The 10,201-nt window shown below is 40.0% G+C and overlaps 2 protein-coding genes across 2 annotated transcripts; one reads left to right on the top strand and one right to left on the bottom strand.

Moving 5' to 3' along the window:
- Window positions 1-1,000: 1,000 nt before the first annotated feature.
- On the bottom strand, window positions 1,001-3,307 carry LOC121854435 (pro-resilin-like). Its single transcript, XM_042349109.1, has 3 exons — window positions 3,237-3,307; window positions 2,242-2,453; window positions 1,001-1,319 (listed from the first exon to the last, which is right to left on the bottom strand). Exons 1-3 carry the CDS (start codon window positions 3,240-3,242, stop codon window positions 1,160-1,162), a joined length of 378 nt encoding a protein of 125 aa, XP_042205043.1. The 5' UTR covers window positions 3,243-3,307; the 3' UTR covers window positions 1,001-1,159.
- A 2,790-nt stretch (window positions 3,308-6,097) lies between these two features.
- Window positions 6,098-7,667, top strand: LOC121854424 (pro-resilin-like). The gene is made up of 3 exons (XM_042349099.1): window positions 6,098-6,155; window positions 6,561-6,850; window positions 7,287-7,667. Exons 1-3 carry the CDS (start codon window positions 6,150-6,152, stop codon window positions 7,450-7,452), a joined length of 462 nt encoding a protein of 153 aa, XP_042205033.1. The 5' UTR covers window positions 6,098-6,149; the 3' UTR covers window positions 7,453-7,667.
- The last annotated feature ends 2,534 nt before the right edge of the window (window positions 7,668-10,201 follow it).

The following is a 10,201-nucleotide window of genomic DNA, read 5'->3' as shown; positions in this document are numbered from 1 at the left end:
TGGAGCTGGCGGACGCCCGCCCTACACACTGTCACAACTCACAGCTCAAGGCTGAAGAAGTCGCAAGTTCAGAAAACTGTGAGGGCGAACTTTTTCGAAGTGACAGTTGTAAACTCTTGGAACAATCTGCCACCATGAGCTGTTGCAAGACTGTGGAACAAGTATTATCATTATAATGAGTTAGCTGTGTATAACATATTTGTTTGATTGATGAAACTGATTGACCATATTTTTGTAAATAATTGCATGAGACTGATATCATATTAAATTTCCGTGTGTTTCAACAGATTCTCAGACTACAAATACATGGATTTTGGCCCCAAAATTAAGTCTTTATCTCAATTAGAAGTTGGGATATGGCCAAAAATAGTATTGATAAATTAGCTGTAGCGGCCATTTTGAATTTCGTCAATAAAAAAAGGTCTTTGAACTTGTAATTCTGGACAGGTTTTTTTTATATGAATTTGCAGTGTTGTGATTTACTCTTTTTCACCGATAATAATAGGAGTGTATTATCATGTAATGAAAATCTTCTGTAAGATGTTTAGTTCTTCCATAAGTTAAGCTTGGCCACACCGACTCCTCTGCTGTACAAGGAAAAACTATGACTCCAGAGGTCATATGATCATATCCATCATATGGATGTACCTGTTGTCAGTCGAAAGTTGGGAATTCTTATTCAGGGAGTTGTTGGAGCTTCCAATAACTTGATGACATAAAAAACCACTGACTCTTCAGGCTTCTACGCCCTTGACTCATGAGACATAAAGGTCAAGCATGAACTTAGCATGCTTCCCTGTTGGGAGCTGTAAACGCTTCTGCGCTTCACCTTACACAAGGATGTAGGGGGGTGCCCCCCCCCAAAAAAAAAAGATTCAAGATTATTCTCGCTTGTTGTTGTAAGGTTTAAGCTCAACGAAGATACGATCTGTACTTATAAATAACTTCTCTTCATGCAACATTCACAATATTTCTTGTTTAGGAAGAATGATACAGGAAAAACAGAAACGGAGATTTATGAATATCACAAAACATTACGCGAAAAAAGTATCAACAACAGAGATGTGAGATTACCAAACATTTGCTCCTTAGTTATGACCAACAAAGGCAAGGTTTACACAGTTAGAAAAACTTCGCAGCTGAGATGAGTGTGGGTCAGCTACTGGTAATAGCCCTGCTGAGAGCCACCGCCACCACCACCACCACCCCCGGTAGGGAAGGTGGCCTCGCCCTCGTAGGTGACGGTGGCGTGGTAGCCGGTCTGATCAGCGAAGTACTCAACCAGCTGACGGCGACCATCAGGCAGCTGCACGTAGTAACTGAGGGAGAGAGGGAGTGAGTAGTGGCAGGTGTCCAGTTAATGGCAGAAGTTAACTACCTCGTGGAATAACCTTTTTCAGTTACTAGATAATTATGTGCAGTTGCAGAAGCTGAAGGGAGAACTTAAATATCTATCGAAAAACAGACTTGTTCAGTACAGTAGAAAGACGCCGAGAGTTTTGAAGGAGTTTTCTGATGAACATGAGGAACAGTTAAGTAAGATCCATGAAGTTTTCTATTTAACCAGAGAGAATTGTTTATATTAAGTAGTAAACAGTTTGGCTTCAGTTATCCATAGAAGTACTAACGTGGTCAACCTAAAGCATCGTCCTGTCCTGATGCTACGATGTCACTTTTCTTTGGCTTCATCTACAAAACATTATAATTCCACTCGGTGATTCTTTAAAGTAACAATAAGTCCACATTTTCATTCGGTCCTTACAGCTACGCCAATCCAAATCATATTTCCATTGCTTGTCTCTTCTTTCCCTGCACCTATTTACTAGAAGACATAAACCTCATTCATAGATCAATAACACCTTTGAGCCACTACCAAACCCATATTCTTTTAAACAAATAAATGTGTTACTACAAGTCTCTAACACCTGAATGTCGCTGAAGTGTTTGAGAAAAATGTAATTATCATGGAGGCGCACCATCATGTGCCTCTGTTATGATCACTTTTCAGAAGTAAGAAAAAAAAGGTATTAAGATTGTTTATGTTGTTTGATGGTTCGGTGTCATCAGGGTGGAGGTGTAACGACTCACCTGCCCTTGGTGTTGTCGCCGTTCCTCTGCTCCTGGTGACCGTAGACTCACCTGCCCTGGGTGTTGTCTCCGTCCCTCTGCTCCTGGTGACCGTAGACTCACCTGCCCTGGGTGTTGTCGCCGTACCTCTGCTCCTGGTGACCGTAGACTCACCTGCCCTTTGTGTTGTCGCCGTCCCTCTGCTCCTGGTGACCGTAGAAGTTGTTTGAGGGAGAGTCGTTGACGTCCCACTGGAAGTTGTACTGGGCGGGTGCTGAGGGGAACCCACCACCACCTCCCTGCCCGCCGCCGCCACCCTGGCCGCCGTAGCCGCCATCGGGTTTCGCCAACGCCGCCACCGCCACCGTCAGGATCAACACCAATGTCTGAAGAAGTAAGAATATAATCTGGCGACTTTTGATAATTAACAATGTTCGTGGAAGAATGTCATTAATCTACCTGTTATTGAATACCTTTAATATATCTCAGTGAAGACGAGAGTCAAGTGCAACGTTCTGAGGATCTACTATTGAGAGATAAATTAACGAGACTAAGGACGAGACAAGGACACATATAGTAACATGTGTCTTGGTGACTACGAGACAAGGACACATATAGTAACATGTGTCTTGGTGACTACGAGACACAGGACACATATAGTAACATGTGTCTTGGTGACTACGAGACAAGGACACATATAGTAACATGTGTCTTGGTGACTACGAGACACAGGACACATATAGTGTCATGTGTCTTGGTGACTACGAGACACAGGACACATATAGTAACATGTGTCTTGGTGACTACGAGATACAGGACACATATAGTGTCATGTGTCTTGGTGACTACGAGACACAGGACACATATAGTAACATGTGTCTTGGTGGCTACGAGATACAGGACACATATAGTGTCATGTGTCTTGGTGATTACGAGACACAGGACACATACTCGTGTATATATATATATATATATATATATATATATATATATATATATATATATATATATATATATATATATATATATATATATATATATATATATTACAGGTGTGAGTCAGCTTGGTGCCGTGTGTGTTGTACTGCAAGAGGTAAACAAGACACTGAGTAGTGTTGAGTCCTTTATAAGTGCTGTGTCAAGTGTGTTGTGGTGCACACACCAAGTACCTTCATGACTGTGTCACTTGTGAAGGTCTCAGCTCAACTGGTGTCTAGACATCGGCTCCCGGCTATATATGAGCCACGGATACTACGATAGGTGGGCGGGGCTTTTTATCTTGATGACGTCACAACTAAACCTTACAGTAAGTCCATCTCAAAATATTAAATTATTTAATATAATTAAAATACGAACGTTTAGAGCATATTATTGTAAACTAATCTATGGAGCGATAGTTAGCACCGATTAAACCTTAACAAGCAGCTGAATTATTTGCCGAATAGAGATAACGTTTTATTGTTGTTGCTTTAACTCAATGTATATTACATGGTCAAATTTGCTGTTTTTTCCGCTAAAGGCGTCGTTTACTATCATAATATAGCACATTATACCTTGAGTAGGTTAGGTTAGGTTACGATAAGTTTGGATTGGGTTTTGTGTATATATATATATATATATATATATATATATATATATATATATATATATATATATATATATATATATATATATATATATATATCAAGCACGGCATGAACACGTTGTACACTGTAGGTTGTCATGCTGGACGCATTAATCGTAGTCTCGACAAGTCAGTGGTAACGCTACCTGTTATATTAAAATAATTCCTGATATAAAATTTTGATTTAAGATTTCGAACCCAAAAATGCTTTCATGTATTTATTTTTAGACGCTGCATGAAACATCTTGTGGATATGCAGAGATGATAGAAAGGAAAATGTTTATGGAAAGTGAGGAATTTGCTGAATGAGTCTCCCAAAAACTGGTAACATGTACACTTATGTTGTGTCATGACTACCGAAAGGTATACGGTGTTCTCTTCTCCACAATATTATCACTAAACAAATAAATATACATATAGTAATATTGGTATTTATTACACAATCTTTCACCTGTCGCGATAATTGTTGAATTTCACAAAATATGATGAGTACAATAACGGTCAACTACGACTACTGTTATTAATTGACTTTATACCTCATTAATATTGTTTTGGTTTAGTTGATAATTGAAATCATTGTGTTGATAACTCTTGGCTGTATATTAAACACTTTTAGGTCCTTATCGATACAGCGTGTACTGTTGGCAAGTTATGACGAGGAGATGATGCTACTAAAGTGAGAACAGCGGTGAAGGTTTTGACGAGAGTGAAGCTCTATCACAGTACTTACAATACTGAAGACTCTCTCTCTCTCTCTCTCTCTCAGACTGCATGACTATAATCGTCCACGTATGAGAGACAACGTTAATGTACACCTTCTATACATGAATAGATAAAGTTAATGTATATCTTTCAATTATGATAGAATGGACTTTCTACCTACAAATAAGATGTTCAAGTATACATGACGTATTAACAAAGAACTGTACGTATATTTATCACTGATTAACCCCTTTACATATAGATAATCACATCTCCTTTGTATATTTATATCACATGATTGAAACTTCACAACAGAGACATAGATTATCACAACTTATATACAACTTTTCTCTTGATGGGTCAGTAACGCCATAGTTCTGTCATGCTGGAAGCCAAGGATTTGAAAGAGTATTATAGTCACCTCAGATAAGATGTATACTTATTGTGTATGGCCAAGAGCTCGGTGAGGAAGGTTCCAACAATGTATAAAGTATATGACTACACTTTGAGGTCTTATATTAATTATTATAAAGATAATTATGTTTCACGATCAGATGATATGAAGAAATTTATGGTCACTTTTGTTATCATCTGGAAAAAACTATCATTAAAGGCAAGCATTGTTGGTAATGAAGGCCGAGTGAATAGCTGAATGTTCTGATAATATCACTGGGTTAATCTTATGTTCTTATTCACTATTTTATACATAAAGAACACAAAAGCTTCATAAGACCTTAAGAGCTAAACAAATATTCAGGAGTGTTCAAATAATTTCCATATCTTGACCCCCTTCAGTGTTGATTTATATATATTATCACTGCTGCAACTCATCAGTTCCTCTTTAACAGCGGCATAAATATATTTACCTTAATTGTTGTAGTTATAGATCTGTATCCGGGACAGTACGTCAGAGCTACCAACTGTTTCCGGTACAATAGTCTGCACTTATACCTGATACAGTGGTTGGCGCAGTTTGCTAGATGTGGCACCTGTGTGTTTGTTTACATCGTAGTAAAACTCCCACTATGGGCTTAAGGAACCTATAGTATTTCCACGCTAACCTGGCCCGTAAGGCACGCCCCTTTTCTCTAAATATAGCTGTTCATATACAGTAGCTGTACATATATTCAAACTAAATGCGTTCACAATTGGTAAGCAGGCCTGTTATTCTCTAAAACAGTGTTAAATATCTGGCTTATTAAAATACAAATGATTTCAAGGCATTAGCACTTCAGAGAGGATGTTATAAAATTTTCAATATTTATCATAAAAGGTCGAAGTCAAACAGAAACAAATGATACCAAACTTAAACCACAATAGGTAATGAATTACAGTTTGTACGGCTGTATATATCCCAGATCATTTATATAACTGTTAAAACTTGATAAGAGTTATAACGCGCAGTCACAGATGTACACACCTACACATATTGGATATAATTATATACTATTTATGAAGTTATGTGAAATGGTTTTATGAGATGTTGTCATTTTGTTCTTAATTTATATAATATTTCTGAAGAATTTTCTCGAGTGGAAGTGGTGAGCGTGATAGCTGGTGCTGTGGGCAGTTAAGTTGGGTTATCTTCTGATAAAACCAGTTGTTTGTAATATGTTTTATGTTTCGCTGCGTGTGATGGATCCTGACTACAGAGAAGGGAGGACCCCGCCCATCAGCCCGTGTTGGTCACTTATATAAACCTGAGGACTGATGTACAGACACCAGTTGAGCTCACACCTCCACAAGAGACACAGTCATGAAGGTACTTGTTGTCCGCACCACTACACACAATGACTACTCACTCGTGTATTGGACTCATGTTAATAGTTGATGAATCTTATACGGTCTCAGGTCCTTGACGGAAAATTACCAAAAATTATAAATTTTCTTTATTTATTATAATCGATGATGTGTGAATCACATGCTTGATAAATGTCCTTGTGCAAGAATGGTTTAAAAACAGTCAACCTGAAATATCAATTACGGAATAACTAGAGAATAATTAAGTCGACAACTCACCGTGAACACTGATTACATCTTTGTGCTCGATTGTCTATAAAATTAAATGTTGACGGTGTTTCCAAAATATTTAGCAACGTCAAGATGCTCCATACCGGATGTTACTGGCGTTGTTTCTCACGCAATGGTCTTATATATTCTGTTCTAGACAATTGTTATGTTCCTGTCGGTGGCGGTGGTGGCGTTAGCAACACCCCAAGGCGGCTATGACACCCCTGGGTCCGGAGGACAAGTCTCTGGGGGTCAGGGGTCCGGCGGGCAAGGGAGTCCGTCAGCCTCTGCACCTGCCTCATATGGCGGCCAGGGGTCCGGCAGACCGGGAGGCCAGTTTGTTTACCCACCCGCCCAGTACAACTTTCAGTGGGACGTCAACGACTCTCCTTCAGGCAACTTCTATGGTCACGAGGAACAGAGGGACGGAGACAACACCCAGGGCAGGTAAATTCACCTTACCACATTATTAGTGCTGCAATATTTGTATTCGATATGAAGTGATTATGACATTACTATTTCAGCTGCCTTCACACGTCTCGATATATAAACTTTTTTATTCAATAACTTTAAATATTAAGAAAAAATGTCTTTTATAGTTTTCTGGGAATTTCTCCTCGTATCTACATAATGGTGGTGTTGGCTCACCCTAACGTTGTCCAGTTATTATTTTTCTTATAAATAAAACGACCACTCATCTTATATTACATCTTTCACTCAGTTCACCACAATAGATATTTATTTTCCTATCCACTCAGTAGTAAGTTCCGTCTACAGGCAAACTATTACTTTTATTTAAATGTTCACAATTTAACTCTTCTTTTAAAATGCTCGTCATTGTGTTTTGTTGTACCTCCCACTACTCACCTCCTCTCTCCCACAGTTACTACGTGCAGCTGCCTGATGGTCGCCGTCAGCTGGTTGAGTACTTCGTTGATCAGTTCGGCTACCACCCCACCGTCACCTACGAGGGCGAGGCCACCTTTCCTGCGGGGGGTGGAGGTGGTGGTGGTGGTGGCGGTGGCTCTCAGGAGGGTTACTACCAGTAGCTGACCCACACTCTTCCCAGCGGCTCTCTTAGACCAGTGAAGGATACGTGTTGCCGTGTGTTGAGACCTCGGCTGGCACCTTAAGCCTTCAACATACAACACCTCCTGTCCTGTTACTTTTATCTGTGTTGTTAGCCAATATTTCTCTGTGTTATTGTTATAAGATCTTCACGACGTGTTATAAAATAAATAAAAAATATAAATAAAAACTAAAAGCAGTTTTAGCAGTTCAACATCCCACAGATGGCATGATGAAGTTAGCACGTAGTAAACATAAAATCATATACAACTTATATTATGAAAAAAATATTATTATTAGTATAGACACCGAAGAAAGTAAAGTAATTGTCTACAAGATCCATAAACAAAATCTGTCAGAGGAGCCGAGTCGATGGTGTGGCCATGGCCATAAATAGAAATGTCCACCACGCAATTATAGACGACTTCTCTGAAACTCTCGCTATTCAAATCAACTTGACCACAGGACCAATCATACTGGCCACAACTTACTTCCCACCACGCAGGGAGTACCTGCCTTACGGGGACATGAACGCCAGACATCCTCTACTAGATGGTAAGAGGACAACCAACAATGTTGGAAGAGGCTTCGCTGGCCTCAAAACGGACAAAAGAGCCCAGCTAATAGGCCCAGACTTCCCTACGTTTTCCATCAGGAACTCGGCCACTACCCCAGACATAGCAATAACAAACTACCTCTTTAAGCAAGGTCCTCCAGCGACCACCTCCCTATAATCATGACCATCTCCGCAATACCAATAACGATACCAGCTCCACTAAGGAGGCTCGCCTAGTGGACCAACTGGGAACTACTCAGCGATAAAAAGCTAAAACGAAGCTTGAGGCCAAGTATATGACAATCCTACAGACATTCAGCCGGTGAACAAAATAGACGAAGAAATCAACATATGGTGTGAAGCCATTGGAACAGCCTAATAAGAAGCCACCCTTCCCAAACGCACCAGAACACTCCCACACCCACAACAGACTCCAAAACTCATTGTCCTCACCAACCAATTCCAACTGCTACAACACAGCGTCGAGACCCATAGTTGGAACACCGATAACTACAATGTATACAGAAGAACACGGGAGGAAATAAAAACAACATCTCAGCAGCAAAGCAAACCTCAAATGGGCTGAAATAGTAGAACAATTTTCACAAACATACTATGACCCAGGAGAGTTCTGGCGTCGAGTTAAGAGACTGAGAGGCTTCAGCCGCAAAGAGACACCATATATAACTGAACAAGCAAGAAATAAAATATACGACGACCTAGACAAAGATCCTTTATTCAGGGATCATGTAGGAACATCTTCCAAAAAAACAAATGAAGAGAACAGGTGATTTGATGGTACCCACGAGGAACTCTTCTTTGATAAACTCCGGATCCAGACAGACCGCACTCAGCCTTCCCCTGAAACCATATGGAAGGATCTGTGACAGGACAACTCACTGTCCAAACAAATTACCTCGCATCAGTAAACCTTTTAGGGAATTATACATGTAAAATAGAATACGTCAGAGAACTAAGAGAAACGCGAGTTGTTGAATAAGTGAGTTGTCACTTTGTATTACTGCCGGATTGAGCCGCTGAGATGAGTGTGGATCACCTACTGGTAGTAGCCCTGCTGAGAGCCACCGCCACTACCACCACCTTGACCTCTCCCTGTAGGGAAGGTGGCCTCGCCCTCGTAGGTGACGGTGGGGTGGTAGCCGGTCTGATCAGCGAAGTACTCAACCTTGGCCACGTATTCTCAAAGATTCTCATTTTTTACCCTGTCACATAAGACTTCCATAGTATCCCTGTAATAGTATTAAAACTATTGCGAAACTGTCCCGTAATTCTCTGAGAGTCCCAACACTTTGAGGCATAAACTCCTACCCTTGACTTCTTCACATTAGGAAAGTCAAACGTCCGCTACGACATCTCGGGGAGTGAGATGACTTGATAAAATGTTATTATTTAATTTCCCTTTTTTTATTTCCTTTCCCAATCCCATTTAGATCAGTATTGTATTTCATTCTTCACAAAACATAAAAGTAGTTCTCATCGTCACCAAAATGTTCCTTCTCATAACTGTCACATTTCACATGACAGATCCCGGCGGATAATGGCGCAGCTCCCGCACGCAACTGTGACCCCTGTACACTTACTGGTGCCTCTACAGACACTTTTACACGATATACTGTCAGTCTAAGAATATTTACCTCCACATCCCGTGACTCAGGCGGCAACGAGTGCTGAGTGACAAGGCAAACATGAGATACATACGTCAATAATTGTTACCCCTCACGATGATGATGAGAGAACACATTTGTTTCAGGGATTCGTTTTAGCTTTTGATGCGTGTATTGTATTGTACCGTATTGTATTGTATAAAAACTAGTTATATGATTAATCAGAGTCCATCTTGATGAAATATTGACCCGCGTGTAATATTCAGGAGATGTGTTGTTGATGACCATTAGTACTAACAAAGCGTAGTATTACTTCTTTATCCTCACGAGAACATTTTGTGTACCATAAAAGGATAAAATAAATCTTATATCATTGTACGAAGACGCAAATTATACCAGAAGAACAGGCAGATGATGATGACGTCACCATATAACGTTCATCATTGTTCGAGTAGAGGATTACCACCACATAGTACTCACCACTATGGCCGTAGATGGTGATATCATCATACTAGACTCACCAGTCCTGATGTACTACGTCATATAATC

The sequence above is a fragment of the Homarus americanus genome, unplaced genomic scaffold (assembly GCF_018991925.1).
Source record: "Homarus americanus isolate GMGI-L3 unplaced genomic scaffold, GMGI_Hamer_2.0 scaffold50564, whole genome shotgun sequence".
In the NCBI taxonomy this organism is placed as follows: Eukaryota; Metazoa; Arthropoda; class Malacostraca; order Decapoda; family Nephropidae; genus Homarus; species Homarus americanus.
Note: the sequence above shows the minus strand (reverse complement) of the source record. Positions and strands in the feature narration are given on the sequence as shown.